This window comes from Manihot esculenta, chromosome 11 (genome assembly GCF_001659605.2).
Source record: "Manihot esculenta cultivar AM560-2 chromosome 11, M.esculenta_v8, whole genome shotgun sequence".
Taxonomy (NCBI): domain Eukaryota; kingdom Viridiplantae; phylum Streptophyta; class Magnoliopsida; order Malpighiales; family Euphorbiaceae; genus Manihot; species Manihot esculenta.
The window spans coordinates 31,160,474-31,182,492 of record NC_035171.2 but is presented as its reverse complement, the minus strand read 5'-3'; the positions used below and the strand labels follow the sequence as shown (position 1 = coordinate 31,182,492).

The 22,019-nt window shown below is 30.4% G+C and overlaps 1 protein-coding gene across 2 annotated transcripts; it reads left to right on the top strand.

Moving 5' to 3' along the window:
- The first annotated feature begins 11,610 nt into the window (after nucleotides 1-11,610).
- Nucleotides 11,611-17,625, top strand: LOC110626162. Of its 2 annotated transcripts, none has more exons than XM_021771935.2 (4): nucleotides 11,611-11,771; nucleotides 13,215-14,354; nucleotides 15,476-16,146; nucleotides 16,361-17,625. In XM_021771935.2, exons 2-4 carry the CDS (start codon nucleotides 13,252-13,254, stop codon nucleotides 17,380-17,382), a joined length of 2,796 nt encoding a protein of 931 aa, XP_021627627.1. In that variant the 5' UTR covers nucleotides 11,611-11,771; nucleotides 13,215-13,251; the 3' UTR covers nucleotides 17,383-17,625. The 2 variants fall into 2 exon arrangements, with proteins under 2 accessions (XP_021627627.1, XP_021627626.1); XM_021771934.2 differs by lacking the exon at nucleotides 11,611-11,771 and adding an exon at nucleotides 12,500-13,101.
- The last annotated feature ends 4,394 nt before the right edge of the window (nucleotides 17,626-22,019 follow it).

Sequence of the window (22,019 nt, the reverse complement as noted above, 5' to 3'; positions counted from 1 at the left end):
GACCCCATTAATTTGCCACCCCTTTAAGCCTAAATTGAATCATTCACAGTATGTTACCTTCACTTAGGGAGTTTTTCTCTTAAATTGAATCCTTAAATGTGCTAAGGTCAAGGGAAATAAAAATACAAATACATGCAAACACAAAGCTAGTGTAACTCCCTATGAGTTGATTTGCCCAAACTATCATGAAAAACCAGCACAAATCACAAACTTGTTCCAATGGTCTAAGACTATGAACTGAGCCTAATAGCCACTTGGAGAAGTAACTGACTGAGTAACCGGGGGTGTATCACCCATGTACACAATCGCGTAAAAAGGTCAGTGACTTTTCCAAGCAAATAAGTTTCGATGGTCTAGACTATGAGCAGAGCTAGTAGCCACTTGAACAAGTGACTAACTGAGTAACCGGGGGTGTATCACCCATGTACACAATCGCGTAAAAAGGTTAGTGACTTTTTCAGGCAAGGATAAGAATAAGTGCTGCTGAAAATAAAAATGAAAATTAAAAGGAGAAAAAGAAAAGGGGCAAGTCACTCCTAGGGGTTGCATTAAAACTAACATAAAGTAATAAGCATGATTGTTTCAAAAACCTTTCTCTTGACCATGGTAGGTGAAAGGAAACAAGGAAAGGAGAGGATGACCTTAGTGCATGTACTCTATACTGTGATAATTCAGATTAGGAGTCTAGGGGGGGGGCTGATTAAGTGGTACTTAGGCTCTAAGGAAAAAGGGGGCTTGATTGGCTAAGTTATTTGTTGCTTGAGGACAAGCAAAAAGCTAGGTGTGGGGGTATTTGATCAAGCATAATTTAGCCACATTTTTATCATAATTATTATTGCTTATTTACACATTTTTCAGTTTAATTTATAGTTTTTATCTTATTTTTACAAAAAAAGAAGAAATTGAAAAATGGAAGAAAAAGTGCAGAAAATTCACAAAAGGATGATTTGCCCAGTGATTTGCCCAAGATCACCAGATATCTGCTCCAATCACTGCCCAGATCAAGCTAAAGCAGAAACCCGGAGGCAACAGGCAGCAGTGATTTGCCAAGTGATTTGCCCCAGACACTCGAAGATCACTGGCCAAATCACTCGCAGAGACATAGAGGACTGACTCACAGAGGCAGTGATTTGCCCAGTGATTTGCCCACTGCTCGCTCAAATCACCGGGCAAATCACTTTGACAGCAGAAACTTACAGCAGAGCGGGAAAATGGACAGAAAACAGAAATCCGAATTTTTAGAAGTCCAAATCCAATCCAATCACCTCCAACACAAAACCAAGAGCCACGAAAGAGTCTCTCATCCAAGGAAATCCAATTGCAATCCAAATCTACATCCATTGAGGAGTCAAACACCAAATCAAAGAGGGATTCCAAAACCCTAGATGGAGAGAATTCTTCAAGCTATAAAAGGAGAACCTCCAAAACCAGCAGGGGATCATCTGATCAGCATTGGAGCTTCCTCTTCCCCTCGCCAGAAATTCTGCAGCTCTTCCCTTTTCTTTTCTTTTTCATCTTTTGTGTATTTAGTCCACCATGAGTGGCTAATTTCCTTCTTTTCTAATTGAAGTTGAGAATATTCAGATTTGTGATGAATTGGGAGGTTTAATACTCCATTGTTGAACTCTTGTTTGTTTCAATATTTATGCAATCTAATCTTTTTTATAAATATTACTTTGCTTTTAGAATCAATAAGGGCCCATTGCTTTTAAATTGCTTAAGTAATATTGTTTGAATGGTTTAGGTCCGTAATTGCTTAGATTGTTCAAATACACTTTTAATCAGTTTGTATGATCTAAACTTGACCACGCGGTTGGCAAGGATAGAATTGGGTTTCTCTAAGTCTTAATGCAATCAACAGTTGTTCGATGCTACAATGCCCCAAGGACGTTCCTTGGCAACTTGTTGATTAGTGTTTGATTAGCGAGCGTTTCCTAATCAAACTAGAACTAAGGAGAAATTTGGATTGTGAGAAGCGTCTTCCACAACCAAAACTAATTTATTGAAATCAAATAGGAGTCTTTAATAATCAATGATCAATTCTGAACAAGCTGAATTAGACTCACACTTCAACTAGAATCTCTTTCTCATTGAAATTCTCATCTATTTAAATTATTGCTTTCTTTTGCTATTTAATCATCAAATCAAAACCCCCCTCTTTTAATTACTTGTTATTTACTTGACCTAGTCATTATTAGGAAAATCATTGGTGTCAATTCCCTATGGTTCGACCCTATTGCCACTATCTACAAGTTTATTGTTGATTGTTTAATAGGTTTATTTTTGACGGCTTCGACAACCGCCTATCACTGGTCCTTTCAAGAAATTTTCAGTCTTTTATGAACATGCTGGTCCTTTCAAATAACTTTTAGTCTTTTATGGACATGTTGGTCCCTTCAAGAAATTTTCAGTCTTTTATGGACTTACTGGTCCCTTCAGAAAATTTTTAAGTCTTTTATGGATATACTGGTCCCTTCAAATAAGATTTTTTTTTCAGTAGTTTAGAGATATGCTGGTCTAAAACATTAGTTTAAAGACATGATGGTCTAAAATATCAGTTTAAAGCTATAAGGTTTTAAACGTCAGTTTAGAGACATGCAGGTCTAATAAATTTTAGATCAGTTTATAGATATGCAGGTCTTCTCACAAATTTCAGATGCTCCCAAAATAAAAGAGATAAAGAAACCAGCCTTTCAAATTTCTTGAAACTTTAAAAGTAGATAAATAACAAACCTTTCAAAAACTCTTGAATTTTGAAAATAGATAAAAAAAAGCCAACCTTTCAAACCTCCTAAAACTTTGAAAGTATATAAAGAACAAAACTTTTAAAGTATCTCAACGTTTAAAAGTAGATGAAAAAAATTAATCTTTTATAACTTTTCAAGTTAGAAAATAAATGAAAATGGACGAAAATAAAAAATTTGAAAAACAGTAACAAAAGAATTGAAACATACCATGTTAAAAAATCAAAATGATACTTTGAAACCATCATTGAAATAAAAATAGAAAACTTAGAAGTTCTGATAACATGTTCAATTTAGAACAGAAAATAGATGTTTTAGAACTAAAAGTTAGATATCCAAAAATAGAAAATAGATATCTAAAACCAGACAGAAACAACTCATAAAATAGAGTATCACGAATACAAATTAGAAACTAAGGTTTCTGTAGAATATGCAACATCCAAAGATGAGAACAGTTGTAATATAAAATTAATAAATACATCTAAAAACATGAGATTATCTTGATAAAAAAGAAAGAAGATAGAGAGAAAAATAAATATCAAACTTGAAAACAGAAATTGAGAAATACAATTTCTAATAATTATTTACAAAAAAACTCTCTTTTTCTCTTGATTTTCAGCTGCAATACATCTTTTTTATAGGTAAAAGTAAGTCTTACAAAGTCAACACATGCCCATACCTAATATGGATATATTATTTATCTTACACACAAAAATTTTCTTTTAACTTCACTCAATTAAAAAACGTATCAGAGTGACAAAATATTTCAGCTGCCAACAGCTTGATTACTAAGCACAACACTGTCATGATTTTCATTCTTGAGGCGAAAGGCAGCATGTCTTCAGTTTCTTTTTCTCTGTTTAGATTTGTTTGGGGAATGTCAGATTTCAATTGGGTGGATATTGATGCTAATGGTTCATTAGGGGAATTCTATATGTTTTGGACAATTTTTTGAACCAGGTTCAGTAGTGGTTGCAATTCTGTTTATTGGAGTTTTTAATTAAGTTATGAATAACATGGATAATCTTGGTGGTAGTTTTCCTCTTAGGGTGTTAACATTTTTTCAAAGATGTTTGGCTCTCTTCCTTGCTAGATATGACTCTGAATGGACCTGTTTTCAGATTCTTATGTTTTCTTTTCTGCATCGAGTTGTTTTGGCTTAAGGGTTTGGACTCTTCCTTTCCTTATTTGGGGCTGATTTTGTTTCTTTCCTGAGGCTATCGAGATCCGGAGCAATCCAAGTCCGGCTTATGGTTCCTTGTATTTTTGGAAAAGTCTAGAATTTTGGCTTAAGTGGATGTGGATGGATCTACAAAAAGAAATCTAGGATTCTAATGTTGTTGATTTCTTTGCCTTTAATGAGTGCATGCTTCCAAGCTCAAAAAGAGAAACCAAGCGTTTCACTTGGTGCTTTTCTTGATGTTGGATGTCCTCTCCTTTTATGAGTTTTAGTGCCTACATGCAGCTGATCTGTAGACCTTTGAAGAAGCCTTACTTTCGTTGTTGCTAGACCTAATTCTTGGTGTTCAAAGCTTGATGTCTATCTTTAGCTTGGAAGTAACTTTTTGCTGGATTTAGCTTTAGCTTTTTGAACTTCTAGTTCTTGCTTGTTTCAAGTTTTCTAATTTGTTTCTCATCTTTAGTGGGTTGTCAGCTTGCTGTCTTTTTGTTGTCTGATAAAATCTCCAGATTTTCTTTTAGCATGTCTATGGTTAGGTCTAGGAGTATGGGACGTTGTATTTGGGTTTTGCTTATTCTTTGCCATACTCATCTCTTCCTGACTTTTTAATAAAATCTTTCTTTATAAAAAAAATTTGATTGAATGAGAATATTTAGCCATTAACGTTTTTATTCGTAAATATGTCTTCGTGGCAAATGATATTGGGGTACTAGAATATAATTTTTCATTAAATTTAAAAATAACATATATGTGATTAAATGAGAAACGTTAGCAAATATTAATTTTTTAAATAGTTGTTTAAGGCTCTAAATTTTACTAAATGAAAAGTGTTTATTGTATTCATTATTAATTTTTTTTATTTTTTTCAAAATAGGAATTGAAGATTGGAGAGTAGAATCTGAGACATCTATCTATGATTGCATTATTAATTTTTTTATTAATTAATCATTAATTTTTATAATGTTGATTATTATTAATTTTTTTATTATTTAATCATTAATTATTATATATATATATATATTTTAATCAATAAGATGTTGATTATTATTAATTTTTTTTATTTAATCATTAATTATTATATATATATATTTTAATCAATAAGATGTTGAGTATTAAACAGATGCTTCATAGAATTTCTATGATTATATTATGGGTACAATTACTATAAGTTCAACTTCTTTTTGCGCTGATATACGTAATTACTTCAATTATTTTCATACTTTCATTTAACTCTACATAAATTTTAATACACTATTTAATTAAACAATTGTAAGATTTATTATTATATAACATTGAGCATAAGCAGCTGAGATTCACCTACCTGCTTGGATGCAGGATACGTCCCATATTGACAGATTACGGTAATTCTAAATTGTATATAATAGTTAGTACGAAACTATTAAATAACTTGAGTTAATTATTTTGGGTCAAGTGGAAAGTAAGTCTAAAAGTTATTTGGATCAGTTTAGACCGGACTGTTTCAATTGGTATTAGAATCACTCTGTTTCAATTCAGGGATGAGCACGTTTCAAATTTAGCAATCAGATACGACGAGGGCGTCCCAAATTTAGTAGGGGAGAGTGATGAGATTCACCTGTCTGCTTGGATGCGAGAGACATTCCACATCGATGGATTACAACAATTCCAAATTGTATATAATAATTAATACGAAATAAATAATTTGAGTTAATTATTTTGGACTTGTATCTGATTTAGTTATGATGGGTTCGATCATAATTTAGCAATTGTATATGATTTGTGAGTTGTGAGACTATGTCGCAAATTGAACAAGGAGCGTGAAAACCAGCTTTCAATAGCATGTCTTATTCAACTAGCTAATTAAAGGTATATTATTTATCTAATAAATTTAGATTTGAGCTTATATATTCTAATTCCCTAATAAAAAAAAATTGAGCGTACAATAATTGCACCATATGGCTTTCTCTCTAATTTTGGATAGAAAATTTCTTTTTTTCTCTACTCTTCTGTGAGCGTCTTTCTTTCTAAGGCGTCTTTCTTGTGTCTATCCGTCTCTCTGCCCTTCAGGCCTCACTTTCCAACTCCATGTGGGTTCTCTCTTCCTCGTGGAGTTAGGATGTAAACAGCTTTGGGTTTTTTTTTCTTTTTTCTTTTAGAAGTAACGATGCTACATATATGCAGAGGGTTTTCTTGGCTACTTTATGTTTTTCTTTATTATTGAGTGTTTCTTTAGTGCGTTTGTAGGTGACCGTCGATGTCAAACATAAAGAGGATTTCTTTGTACTCTATATGTCTTTCAAATAGATGGATCTAAAGATTGAGAGGCAGGACCATTTATTGCGCTTCAATATAGCTTAGATAAGTTGTTTCTCAGCTTAAGAGTTGATTTGATGGTTTTGACACTGCACAACCCATAGGCTTTACTTCATCTTGTGTTCCGGACGGTTGTCTCATAATACGACAGTGTCATATCCTTTATTGTTTCTAAAACAGTTCCTTTCTTTTATAAGCCAAAATTTTGTTAAAAGGTAAAAAAGATGGTAAAACCAGTAATGGGAGCATGCAGGACCAGTAGGTTCAACCCCTTACACCCACCTATAAAATAGCAATCAAAGGTGACGAAGAAACCCTCAAAAGCACATCAAAAGTTAGAAAAAAAAAAAAAAAAAAAAAAGCTACAAAATCATGCTTGCTTAGATCTCCCTAACTTTGCAGCCAAACCATTTGATTCCCTATGAGAGTATGCAAAGCTGATATTTGGAAGAATTAATTAGAGGTTTATAACTTTTTTAATAAGATTTTCCAGCTTCAATGGACCACTTGAGTTACTTGAGTTACTTGAGTCCCAAGATAAAGCATTAGATGAATCAGGCTCGATGATTATCCCTTCCACATTGTTAAGAGTGTGATAGAATTTTCTCGTTAGTTCCAAGGCTTTTGGAATAGCTCGTATCTTTGTCTCATTGGAATCCATTAGCTCTAAAACGGTTCCCTTGTTTGTTTTCTTCTTGGTTTCAGGCTTCTGAAGGCTTGTCCAGTTTGCTGAGGTTGGACAATCCTTGGTTTTATGGCTCCTTTAATAGTCGGGGAAAACCTTGGTTGCCTCAGATGGTGATCGGTGCATAATGATTTCAAGTGGTGGCAGGACCTCTTTTCCACCACAAGCGACGCTAGGGTTTCTTTTCCCTTTGCTTGGGCTTCAATTTTGTATTCCTTTTTTATTTGGGTCTAGGGTGGTCCTTTTTTTTAGCCTCCCTCGTATGTTTTCTGTTTTATTTGAGTCTTGAGTCTCATCTCTCATCTTGAAAAAGAGAATTCAACATAATCTAAGAAATGAAATAAATTAATATTATAAGCTTAATTTTAGATAAGAACAAGCCTTAACAACTTTCAATATTTATAATTAAATTCATAAATTTATTATTTTTTATCAGATCTAACTCATTCAAAAATGAATTTAAAAATTAAAAAAAAAATAAAATTTTAAAAATAACCCAAATAAAAAACTGCTAAGTAGTTTTTTTTTTCAAATAATTATATTTTCTTATCTGTTAAATTCTTATAATTATGCCATGTGTTGATATTTAATTACTGTGTTATAATATAATTTTAAAAAAATCTCTTGAATAAATATAAAAGAAAAACTCAAAAATTCCAAATAAAAAAAAAAACATTTTCATTATCTATCACCGGTATTTGATCCACCATGAAAATAGCTTTTATTCCCAAACCAGTTTTCCTTGTAAAAAAATTGAAAATTAACTATCAAATTAAAATCAAAGAATGAAATTGGGCCTTTTTTTGTCTTTTTTATTATTAAAAATTCACTTTATTTTCTTAATTGTCTAAAATAATTATTAAATATTAGGTAAAGTGCGAAAGTTTAAAATAATTAAAAAATTTACTTCGAATATTTTAAGATTTGACTAAATTTTTGTAATATTCTATTATATAGAAGGTTCAAACAGCCAATTCTTTATTTCATAATTTATTCCGCAATTACCAACTAGGATTTTTTTTTTTTCAATTTAATTGACTTATGACACTAGGAATATAATTTGTAATCTAAAATAATAAAGAATTTTTTTAATTTTTTAATATACATTCCAAAAAATATATAACATATTTATTTAATTTTCAGTATTATAATAAAAAATAAGGCCAAAAAATTGTATAAAAAACCCTATTTGGTTAAAAGCAAGCTCTGAGGAGACTTTGAAATACAACAAATAGGGTTTAAAACCTTTGAATATATACATATGTAGGGGATAATTATTATCAGATTCTCATATTTGTAAAAAAAAAAAAATTAATATTGTCTTTATTTCAAAATTTTCAATAAAAATATTTTTATATTTTATAAAATTAAATTTTTACGGTCATTTTATTAATTGATTGAATTATTAATTAATTATATTTAAAACCATGTGATCGGATGCCTGCAGAAGACCTATTAGGTATGAAGCCACTTACAGCACACATAAGAAGACGAGACTACCTTCATTCATTGACCAAACTGAAGATGAAGAAAGAAGAGAGAAATATCAAATTAACAAATGAAAATCTAATTTTATAAAATAAAAAGAAAAATTTTAATACATGCAAGAGGAGATGCACATGGAGGATTTTGATCTCAAAACCCCATTTTCTTAATTTGTTAGGTAATATAAAATCATAATATTTATATCTACTCTTATGTGGATTCCACTAGATGAAGGCTTTGTGTCAAACATCACCACCTGGCCTGAGTCAAAGCATCTAAGTGCGTTTGGTCTTCAAGATTTTCTTACAAACCCAATTGTGTTAAAGTTTGACATTTTTTTAATTAAAAAAATTAATTAATGCATTGATTTGAGATAATTACAAGTTTCAATCATGGGATTAATGATTCTAGTAATGATATTAAAGACATGTGTGTATAGGAATGTGAGAATTAGTATTATCAATCCACACCCTTTTGCACGTTAAATAGAAAATATGTTCTTTTAATTATGGCTGCCTTTAAAAAATGCACAAAAGCTAGAAAAAAAAATATCTTAAGTACTGAAATTATTTATAATAATACTAATAAACAGTAATATAATTTGATATACTAAAAAAAATAAAATTTTATAATATATTGCATTTCAAAATAAAATAAAAATTATTCAATCAAATATTAATTTATATATAAGAGGGTAATAAAAAATTAATTAAAATGCTTATTATATTTTTATATTATTAAGGTAAAGATTAAATATAATTAATTAATTCATTGTAAATTTTTATTATTTAAATTATTTATAAAAAAATTATATAAATTTAAATCTCATAATTTTTTTATACTTAAATTTTTTTAATCAAGTTTTTCTTTTATGATAATTCACTTAAAATAAAAATTTATTTTTGTCTTATAAAACTGAAAAATTAAAATAATGATTTTAATGTGTGATGTAACATTATATATATTTTTAAAAATAAATTAAAAGTCTTTCTTTCCTTTTAAATTAATTTTTATTAAAATTCAATTTTAAAATTAAAAAAATTATGAATTGTTCATTTCACTTCATAAAACTGAAAAATTAAAATAATGATTTTAATATGTGATGTAACATTACATTAACAAAAAATAAAAAGGCTTTTTCCTTTAAATTGTTTTTTATAAAAAATTGTTTAAACCTAATTCATTTGACAAGTATCTAATAAATTTTTATTTGAAAAAAGTTATTTTTTATATTTTAAAAATCTTATAATATCTCTATATATAAAAATATATTAATATTTTTAATTTTAAAATTAAAATTAAATAATTAAAAATAAATTATTTTATTAAAAAATATTTTTCATCAAAAATATTTATTTATAGAAAATATTTTTAAACACCATTATTTTTCGCAAAATAAATAAAAAATAAGAGTAAAGAGATCATGTTTATTTTAAAAATAGGTATATATAATATCTTGAATGATAATAAAATTTATTGTTTAAAATATAAAATATAATAATTAAATTATTTTATTGAAAATTGTAAATTAATTAGTTCAATATAAAGATTATTTTATTTAATTAAAATTAAATTCTTTCATTTAAATAATAAAATTATTTAAACAAACTCAATTAAATTAAATTTTAGCTAATTAATATCAAAATTACTTAATTATTTCTTGATAACTTATTTTTTTCTTTCCATTTATCCTTATTTTTAATTATTTTACTTTAAATTTAATTGTGTTTTTTAATTAATAACATTTTGTTACTTTAATTTAATATTGGATATTAATATTTAATGCATTTATGATTAATATTATGAAATTTATTATATTATTTTTTATTAATTTTTGAAAAGAGAGAATCTGTTTTAATTTATATTTTTTAATAATAAAAATTTATATAAATTTTAAATTTTAAAGAAATATCATATTTTAATCATTCAATTTCCGATCAATTTAAAAAAATATTGATAAAAGTATTAATAATGGATTTAAAAAAGTATTTTTAATGTTATAAAATAATTATTATTTATAATAATAAATATTTATGTTTATTTTAGAAATAATAGGGATGGTGGAGAAGATGAATATATTTGAATTTATTATTAATTTATTTGAAATAAAAAAATTCAATTAAATTTTATTATTTTAAAATATATTTTAAGTAAAAAAATTTTTATGAATGAGATTTTGTTTGTTCGTAGAAAATAATTAAAAGAAAACATTCAAGGTAATTAATTTGATATGAGTATATTATTTTTACATTAATGTTTTATTTATTTTACGAAAAATATTTTTTTATATTTTTTAATATTTTAATTATTTAAAAAATTTAATTAATAAAAAAAATTTCTAATAAAATGAAAAATTAAATCAATTAAAAAAGTCATTTTTTTATATTTTAAAAATATTATTAAAGTCTCTTTATATAAATTGTTAATGTATTTTATTTTTAAATTAAAATTAAATAATGCAAAGTAAGTTATTTTGTTGATTTTTATAAAAATATATTTTTCACAGAAAATATTTTTTAAATATAAATTATTTTACATAAGTAAATGAAGCGTAAATTTAAAATTTAAAAATATGTGAGCAAAACATTGAAGCAAACATGCCTCAATTAAGGATTCACCAGGTTTATCAAGCACAGTTTTCCCTGAACTATCATCTTTTACACCTCTAATGGAAACTCACCTTCGGCAAAAAGAAAAATGGAAACTCACCTGAATAATAAAAATAGACTTGATTATCACGGAATTCTATGAAAATAATATAACTTATTTTTTATTATTTAATTTTAATTTAAAAAATAAAATATCTTAACAAATATATAATATACATATAGAAATTTTAATAAAAATCTTATAATGTGAAAAATAATTTTTTTTTTACAAGTAAAATATTTTTTGTTCGAGTGCTTCAAATACGATAAAATATGAAAAATATTTGTCTGAGAAATATTTTTTATAAAACAAACCCAGTCCTAATTCATTTTTTTTTTCCATCCTCAAAGAAAATGACCAAACTCATATTTGAATTCTCCGTTCAGCAAGTCTGAGCTAATTGATTCCTTTGCCATGTCTATGCAACTTGCGCAAGTTTGGCAAAACTCCATTAACGAACTTTGCTTCCATGTTCATCTACGTATCTACATGCAAAGTCAACATTGCCAATACACCCATATTTATTCCTACTGATATTTTCTCTTCTACTCAAACTTTTGATCTTTATGGTACTTGTTTTCTTCCTTTGTAACTCATTGCCAGCTTCTTGTAAGCCTTTCATCCATAGTTTTGGTGTGAAATTGAGGTTTTCTTTTAAGCCTTTTGCATCATTTGCTCAAGAAGAAAAGTCTGCAAATTTGATTACTCTCTTTGCCTCAATTTCTTTGCAAACAAGGTAAGCATTATTAACTTCTCATTATTTTCTTTTTTTTTTTTCTTTTAGGTAAATTATTTTTTTCATCTGAGTAAATATGTCTCTCTCTTTTTGAAACTCATCAGTTTAATATCTATATTTTGATTTCATCAAACTAAAGTAATCCCTTCCTTCATATTCAAAAATAGAAATTTTTTTATAAATTTAATAAAATCAAAATATAGGAACTAAAATATTTATATTGATAAAATCGAGTGATATAAATGTTAGTTTTATATTAATCCAAAAATGGAAAAGTAGTATATGTTTAAGAATATTTTAGTAATTTCTCATAAAACTAATGAAAAGTTATAAAAAAAGGAACTTTATTTGATAGAAACAAATCATAAGGGTTGTTGTACTTTAAAAATAAAGAGATATACGTGTCAATTTTGATAATAACTCAAGGATGAAAAAGTAATTTTATATTTTTTTAATATGGGTTTAATATAAAGAAAAAAAAAATTACATTGAGAATATGTATAGAATGTAGTTGATCATTGATTTTAACCTAAAAGTTTTAATAATGTTAAAACTTGACTGTTAAATCTAATACTTGTATTATAGTTTGACCAGAACCAGCAATACAAATTCTCTTATAATTGATACTCCTAACATAGGGACTTGACTTTGAAGTTTGGGATAAAGATGTTTTCCATTTGTGCAATTCATATCTTTTGGGATGTGGGTTTCTCAAAAGAATCATGATTTATTCTGTTAAAAAAAATTACAATCTGTTTTCTTTTTTTTTTTTTTTTCCAATTGGTTCATGATCTTGTTAAAAAATTTACAAACTAGAAGAAGAGGGCAGTGCCAAAAACGCAAGGGTAGCCCTTTTCTGCGGCATCAAAGCCGGCTTAAAAGGGTAGCTTTAAGGGCAGAGAGGTTGAGAAGGAGTAAAGAGAACGCCTTTAATGAACAAATGCTGATTTGTGCAAAGATTACTTTATTAATACTAAAACGTTTGGCCCATGTGAGCTTGTGTACATTTCTCATGGGGTGCTTCTCTTGCACTTTTTACTAGCTTTTGTTTTATATAAATACATAGGCACAAGATCCATTGCTCCTCAAACTTTCAACAAAAAATTCGCCAACTTTTCTTTTTTTATTAATTACTTTCGTTCTTGGGTTCATTTCCTCACATTTTGGCTGCAGTTCTTTCTAGCTTTAATTTCACAAAGATGATTTTTCTGTTTTGAAACTGTTTGGTTGGTGGCAGAGTGTTTGGTGCTTAAAGAAAGATTGTGATACTAAAAAAAAGTATATGATTGGTATCACAAAAAAGATAAGAGTTATCATAGTTTTGAGTTTGGTCAGTGTCTGGCTTAAAATTTCCTTTGAAAATTTGATTTTATGGTTTAGTTAATGAATAGAAATCTATTCTTTTATTTGAATATGATGTGTTTGATATTTGTTCTCTTTCAGGTGTTACGTTCTTTCTATTTCTAATTGACTTCTTGAAATGGGTTTAATCCGGAATTCTTCTCTGAAAAGTGGGGATTACTTGGAAGGAATGCTCAGTGAATATGTTGGAGGAAGAAGCAAGTTGAAGGTTAACAAGAGTGTCTCATCTCGGCTTGTTACTGCTCTCACTTGTCTGCAATTTGCCTTTGCTGTTTATGCTACTTTCTTATTGTACTACATGAGTCCTGCTGTAGATTTGAGAACAAAACCAGACTTTGCATGGGCTACAAGAATTGCACAACATTGGAAACAATTCATAGTTCCACCACATGTTCTTGGTAGATACCAAGAAGCTGTGTCTCTTGTCGGAGCAGAAATCCAACCCATCACTCCATCAGAAGTTTGTGAGCATGAAAAGATTGATTTCCAGCAGAAGAAGTCTAATGATGCTCAAATGATCAAGTTGAAGAGAGAGCTGTATGATGAGATATTGGGTTTTCAGAGCAAGACTATTGGTACAGAAACTCTCTCTGAGCTAATGGCAATGAATTCTAAGTGGGATTTGCGTGGTCCAAATAAACCGAAGATCACAGTAATTTTGAATCATTTCAAGAGAAAGACACTTTGTTCACAGCTTGATAATTTGCTTCAACAGACACTTCCTTTCCACCATGTCTGGGTGCTTGCATTTGGGAGTCCAAATGAGCTTTCACTCAAGAGAATTGTAGATAGCTATAATGATTCAAGAATCAGCTTCATTAGTTCAAGCTATGATTTCAAGTACTATGGAAGATTCCAAATGGCTTTACAAACTGAAGCTGATCTTGTGTATATTCTTGATGATGATATGATTCCTGGCAGGAAAATGCTACAGATTTTATCACACGTAGCAGGCACTGAAAAGTATCAGAACTCAGTTTTGGGCAGCATAGGAAGGATTTTGCCTTTCAGGCAAAAGGACTTCACCTTCCCAAGCTACCGAAAATTTCGATCAAAGGAGGCAGGTCTATACCTGCCTGACCCTGCTTATGATATAACAATTGATAAAATTGTGCAGGTGGATTTCCTTTCTAGTTCATGGTTTCTATCTGCAGAACTTGTTAAGACACTTTTCGTCGAGGCACCAATGACCTTCATGACTGGAGAAGATCTGCATTTAAGGTATGTATAGATAACTTCCATTTTCTAGTCTTACTATAAGATTTAAACAAGTCAAAGAAAATTAAATGGTATATAGTATTTAAGATTTAAACAAGTCAAAGAAAATTAAATGGTATATAGTACTTTTATCTATGATAATTTTCATGAAACTTGATGATATATGTAGGACTCATCTGTATTTTTTTCCCCAACTAGATTTTCTATATACAACTCAATGATCAATTCTGATTGCATTATTTTGTTTGATTGTGAGAATTAATGAAATTATACTCAAAATGATTTTTTATTTGATGCTATAAGTTTAATGCAGGAATCTTCTTAGCCTGACCTCCTTTTTTCTAAAAAAATGTGGTAAACTTCTGTTTATTATTATACTTAGCCAGGCAACATGAATAATATTAATATAATATTTTCTCATCTCAAGATGGGCACTCTGCATCCTGTTTCCACTACAAAGATTTTTGTATCCACTAATTTGTCCCTTCCAGATTATTTACTTCTACACACAATAAGCATGCTTAGTTTCCTGGATAAAGCAAAAAACTTGGTTGAAATGGCTCTTCCTTTTTGAGATTCCCTGTAGCACTCACTACGTGCAAGTCTGCAAATTATTCAGCAAAATTTCAAGTATATCTTCAATGGAGAGTGCTCCATTAGATGATATTGATTAGCATATATGCATTTAGAATAATACATCTTTCAGAAGGCCATTTAGAAAGAATCTTAATTGTTTATTACCTGACATTAAATGCTACAGTTTCCTTTTTATTTTTTTTTTATTTTTTTATTTTTTTCTTAATCCATAAAGAGAGAGCATTATTGCTGGTATCTAAACTACTTAATTGCATCCTTTCCAACCAGATCAGTTATGAGCTAACCCAGTTAGCATTTGAAATGCTTTTGTTGATGACCATTATCAAGATGACAAAAAAATGATAGCTATAATTGTATCAAGATCCTGACTAAATGTATGTGCCAGTGCCATGATGGAATCAATATGACTATCTATTTTGACAGTGGAATATAAAAAGTTCTTCTGATAAATAATTGCAATAAATTGTATCTGATTCCTGATTGAGCTTCTGAGTTCTGATGTTAGAGTTTCACTCAAATCTATGCAGCTATCAGCTTCAGAAATATAGAAATGCAGGCTCATTTGTTCTTCCTGTTGACCTGAATGACAAGGAAACATGGGGTGATAGTGAGCACAGGCTTGCTTATGTTTCTGAGACCACTGTAATTTTCAAAGACATTGTTCAAGTCCGAGACGACCAATGGTGGAAGGCACTTTCTACTGGTTATGTGACTCAATGGGCTGCAATGTACTCTCAGAAAATAGATGCACTTTTTTACACTCACTCGGTTGATGAAGTTCAAGCTCTTGCACCACTTCTTGAAAAATTCAGGTCTACTGTTGGCAAAAAGGCCTATATTGCTGTTTCAGGAGGCAAGTTTTGCCCTTGTGAAGATGCTGCAACTGCTCTAAAATGGCCTAAATTGGTCTGCAAGGAGAGAAGGTTTAAGATATTCGATTTGGATGTTGGTGCGCTGTCAGGAATATCGAACTCTGAAGTGCCAGTGGTGCAAGCTGTGTACTCTAGCATGAAAGGATTGATCAAAATGCATAATCCCAGTGTGGTAATCACAGTGGCTGACATTGATCCTAATGTGAAGAAAGCTTTGAAAATGGCGACAGAGACTAGTAACAATGGTACAACAATGATTCTCCTGCCAAGGCCTTCTATACCCAAGGTTCTTTGGATGGCAGACCTAAGATCAACAGCTTTGCCAAGTAAGAACTACATACTAACTGTTCCATCTTAAATGAAACATGAAGAGATTAGTGCTTATGAAACAAGAATTCTTCTTAATAAATAAATTTATTTTCTTTTTTCCTTAAAGCTGACTCAAAGTTGGTTCATTTCATAACAAATTCCGTTACCTCCTTTTATTTATTTTTGATTATGTAATGGCTAACCATATGATCAACTTAATTACCTGTGCAGATTGGAATAAAATGCGCATTTCTGTTAACATAATCACCCAAAACCGAGCTCATTCTTTAACAAGGCTTCTGAATTCCATCAGCAATGCATACTATCTTGGGGATGAAATACCTATCAGCTTCAACATGGACAGTAAAGTGGATGCAGAAACTATAAGACTCGTAAATTCATTTAATTGGCCTCATGGTCCTAAAACACTTAGAAGAAGAATCATCCAAGGAGGCCTAATCCGAGCGGTTAGCGAAAGTTGGTATCCTGCATCTGATGATGATTATGGACTGCTACTCGAAGACGATATTGAAGTCTCTCCATACTATTATCTATGGATTAAGTATGCTCTCTTAGCATACAAATATGATCCTCAAGTTTCATTCCCAGAGCTCTCCTCCATCTCCCTGTACACACCGAAGTTGGTTGAGGTGGTGAAAGAGAGGCCTAAGTGGAATCCCACAGAGTTCTTCAAGAGAATCCATCCTCACACGCCGTATCTCCACCAGCTACCCTGCAGTTGGGGTGCAGTGTTCTTCCCTAAACAATGGAGAGAATTCTATGTTTACATGAACATGAGGTTCACTGAAGATGCCAAGGCAAACCCAGTTCAAATTCCAAAGTCTAGAACAAATGGATGGCAAGCTTCCTGGAAAAAATTCCTTATTGACATGATGTACCTTAGAGGCTATGTTAGTCTCTATCCAAACTTTCCAAACCAGGCAAGCTTTTCAACAAACCATATGGAACCAGGGGCCCACATTAGTGCAAAGGATAATGTTGTTAGGCATGACAAGGCAGATTTTGAGGTTCCTTTATTGAAGGAAGATTTCAGAAACTTTTTGCCCAATGGTAAGTTGCCTCCAGCATCAAAATTGCCATCACTGAACCTGTTTAATCAGCCCATTTCGCTTAAGGGTCTTAAAGCAGCTGGAGCAAAGTTAGGACAAGATGTACTCAGATGCAATAATGTCACAGAAATTGTGAGTGTTGACCATGAAACAGGTCTGCCAATGCAGTGCTCAAAATTCTGATAATTCTTTGTTTCTTTAAGAATACCTTGTAATTTTCTTCTTGGTTTTATGTTGTTGATACGCGATTTGTGGAGTAATTAAGAAGAGGAAACAGTGGTATATAAAAAAGGTGGGATACTGTTTCTTCTTTAAGTGAGTTAAGAGGAAAAATAATTCATATCTGAGATTGGTCATTGTATGAAGCCAAAAGTGGCTTTTCTTACTTGTATCCATAACAAGAAAAAAAAAATGGTTTTCTTCTTACGCTTTTGTCTTCTCTTTGTCAATTCCTGACATTGTACACAATTTAGCTTTATGTTCCCCATCCCTCTTTTGTTGTATCTTAAAAAGCAGCCATTTTGTAACTAGTAGAGAATAGATAAGGATAAGAATATATTTTCTATTTTTGTAAAACAGTTGTTGCGAATTCCTCTCTTCTTCTTATCAATTTCACAGATCCTAGGATTCCTCGTGGCTGATGATACAACATCTTCCACACACACTATGTCTGTTCTTTCACCCACACCCACCAGCAATATTAAACTTTCAGCCGAAAATCAACTTGTTTCCATTAATGCCTCTGCCCAAGCCCCAATCAAACTCACTTCTATGAACTATATGTCTTGGCATACTCAAAGGTATTCACTGTTAGTTGGATACGATTTTCTGAAATTCGTGGAACAACCACTCACAGCTGATCTTCTCTCTGTCCCATACTGGTTTCGAAAAGATCAGCTGATTCGCACTGCTCTTGTAGGTTGGAAATATTGTGATCCCCCAGGATTAAACAGGTTCTTCTTGGATTTAATTCTCAGGATGAGGACAACAAAAATTTATGTCTGATTTATAACATACAGAAAAGAAAGAATAAAGTAGAAAAATGAGAGTTGATATCTTTGTAAAGACGAAGGCTATTTATTGTGGAAAACTTGACCACTATATATGGTTATAAGAATCTTGAAATAAAATCATAACGGTCATATTTAATATTATATTTAAATCTCATAAATAAAATATTTAATGACCATAAAATCTTTAATTACCATAAAATATTCAACGACCATAAAATCTCTAATTACCATGAAATCTCCAACGACCATAAAATCTTTAATGACCATAAAATCTTTTTGAAATCTAAACTAATTTTACAACAATCCCCCACAGATTTCAAAAGATTTTCATTGCTGGATTTAGAAATTTAGAGTGTATGTTTCGAATATGGTGTCTTTTAGACTATGAACCAGACCTAAATTAATAAGACTTAACATATAGAGTAATTGGTAAAACTTTTGTTTCTATGAACCAAAACTCTTTTTTGTATGTTAATTTCTCATCAATCTCATAACACTCCACAGATCTTGTTGTCAACGCCGTTTTGCGCTAATAGGCCATGCACGCGCCTGGTAGTTCATAAGTGCTCTAGAGATTATGCCACAATCTCATAGAAGCGGCCCCACTCCACACTTATATAGGTGATATCATCAAGTATATACTGCAATTTATACACCACCCATAAGGGATATGAATATCATTAAGAGATTTCATCTCATCCTCTCATTAATGCGGTCTAGCACTTCTCACACCATAGAAAGGGACAACAATAAATAGTGCTATTAGAACTAACAGGTGACTTGTTATTACCCATATGAACCATTTTCATGGGATCTCTAATCACAAAGGTTGGGTTACCATCACTGTTAATTTCAAATTGGCTCAAGTCCCATTCCTCTCGATGTTTCATCTATTAGTTTTCTCTCTAAAGGTTTAGTCAGAGAATTGGCCAAATTCAGTTCTGACTTCACATAATCAATGGAAATAGTTCCATCTTTCAGCAGCTACTTAACAACATTATGTCTCAGACGAATATGTTTATTTTTACCATTGAAAGTTTTATTCTTTGCAATGGCTATTGCCGCTTGACAATCACAACGCATTGATATAGATGGTGTTGATAAAAAATTCACTAAATGCAACAGACTCCCTTTGATCTATGCATATTCAGACTCTAATTTTCTTTAATTGACAGTTATGATCATAAGGGTACTTACTGGTTTGACATTTAAATGTCCAAACTTCCTTAGAAGCTTCTCAACATAATGCTCTTGTAATAGCATTGGACTATTATTCTTCCTTATGACTCTAACTCCCAAAATCACATTTGCCTCTCCCACATCTTTCATATCAAATTTAGAGGCAATGAAAGTTTTTGTTTTACAACTATATCATAATTTGTACTAAAAGTAAGCATATCATCCACATATAAACAAATAATCACATATTCATCATTTATACGTTTTGTATATACGCACTTATCAATCATTTATACATTTTATATATACACACTTATCAACTTCAACAAAGATAAAACCATCATTCAACAAAACTTGATCAAATTTCTTATGCCACTGTTTGGGAGCTTGTTTTAAACCATATAATGATCTAAGAAGTTTGCAGACTTTATTTTCTTGACTAGAAACAATACAATCATTAGGTTGAACCATATAAATTTCTTCTTCCAAGTCTCCATTTAAAACTGTTTTTAACATCCATTTGATGAATAACAAGATTATGCATAAAACCTAAAGCAATTAATACTTTAATAGAAGAAATTCTGTCTCAGGAAGCTAAAACAAGTTTATGTATAGAAGCTAAAGCAAACTTATAAACTTGAGTTTATAGGTTTCAGCGTAACTTATAAACATGCAATCAAAAGTTTTTGAACCTATTTTTCATTTCTTAGGATCAGGAAGAATTGTTTTAGCAAGACACCTCCACACTTTTAAATATTTTAAGTTAGGTGTATAACCTTTCCAAAGTTCATAGGGTGTTTTAGCGGTTTTCTTATAGGGTATCCTATTTTATAGATGACAAGCATATAATAAAGATTTCTCCAAAGGTTATTAGGCGAGGAATAACTTATTAATAAAGCATTTATCATTTCTTTTAATATTCTAATTTTTCTTTCCACTACTACATTGGATTCAAGTGAATAGGGTAAAGTAAATTCATAAGTTATTCCTTCTTTTTTTTCACAAAAGTCATTAAGAAATATATTCTCCACCTCTATCTGATTTTTTTTTATTTAATTGATTTTCTACTCTCACTTTATACAATTGGAATATATCAAATGCTTCATCTTTATTTCTAAGCAAATATACTTTAGTATATCTGGAATAGTCATCAATAAAAGTTACATAATATTTTTTACTACCTCTAGTAATAGTTTGTTTTAAATCTCCTAAGTCTGTGTGTATTAAACTAAGCAATTCAGATTCTCTATGTGTAGTTGAACATGATTTTTTTGTTGACTTAGATTCTACACAAATCTCACATTTATTTAAACATGTATTACCAGTACTAGATATTATACTAATATATTGCATTTTTTTTTAATATAAGAAGCACTAACATGTCCTAATCTAGCATGCCATAAATCAAAAGAATCAAGCAAGACAGCACAAGATGATGTATTTCCATTTGTTATTGCAAAAATATTGAGAATAAAGAGTCTCTAATTACAATAACATTTTCCAATAAAAATATCATTTTTAGTCAGTATAATTTTGTCTGACCCAAAGGACTCCTTAATCCCATCATTTCTCAATAGTGTTACAGAAATTAAATTAGCTCTTATATTGGGTATATGAAGTACCTCATTAAGTGCCAAGGTCTTGCCAGATATGCCTAGTAGTGTAAGAGGTGAATGCATTTCTGTTTGCACAGATATGCCTAGTAGCACCAGAGTCTACTACCCATTCTTGCACATTAACTACAAGAAAAGTTTGAGAAATGACCGCAGCAATAGTGTCATCTCCTTCAACTAAATTCACTTTTGTTTTAGGAGGATTGTCATTTATCACTCTTTTCCTATACTGGAGTGCATCATAACCCAGCTTACCACATACAAGACAATATCCTTTCTTGAGTTTGAAATCAGATTTCTTATTTTCATACCTGTTATTTGATTTGTGCACTTTTTTTTGTACAAGATTTGCTCTTGTAGCCAACATTCTCAGCAGTATATTTCAGGTTCATTGAATCCTATATTTCATTGAATCTCATATTTCCTTGGCTTCCTTGTAGGAATAGTAGTTATCAAAGAAATTGTTAAAAAGAGTACTGATAATTGTATGCCTACATACCTTATTAGAATAGACCAAGATTTCATGCAACTTTGGATCAACAGCAGGTACAAGTCTTGATTCTGTGAGTGCTGAAGCAACACCATGCATATCAAGTATTGAAAAACTTCTCTCTTGCCATCTTTTAAAATTCTGACCCCGAAAAATCTCAATCTTCGAGATGTCAGGAAAAGGTTTAGCGTATGGAACAGCAGACAGAAGAGACCCACCATTTGCAGCAGTAAGAAGCGTGGCGGCAGGAAGAACAGCAGAAGTAGTAGTAGTTATAATGTCATTGGAAGTAGGCAGTACAGAAACAAAGGCAGTGACAACATTTGGTTCCATTTGTATAAAGGTAAATCCTTAAGATTGTTGGAAATATTGGGTAAAACAATGAAACCTGAGTCGTGTTGGACACTGTCCTTAAGGATTTATTTTGTGATCCCCCAGGATTAAACAGGTTCTTCTGGGATTTAATTCTCAGGATCAGGACAACAAGAATTTATCTCTAATTTATAACCCAGCAGATAACACACA

Bases quoted from the DNA above. Each gene is read 5' to 3' on its own strand.
- LOC110626162 (XM_021771935.2), top strand. From the start codon at position 13,252: ATGGGTTTAATCCGGAATTCTTCTCTGAAAAGTGGGGATTACTTGGAA. The intron at 14,355-15,475 runs GTATGTATAGAT...AAATCTATGCAG, and splicing joins GGAGAAGATCTGCATTTAAG to CTATCAGCTTCAGAAATATA. The intron at 16,147-16,360 runs GTAAGAACTACA...TTACCTGTGCAG, and splicing joins AAGATCAACAGCTTTGCCAA to ATTGGAATAAAATGCGCATT.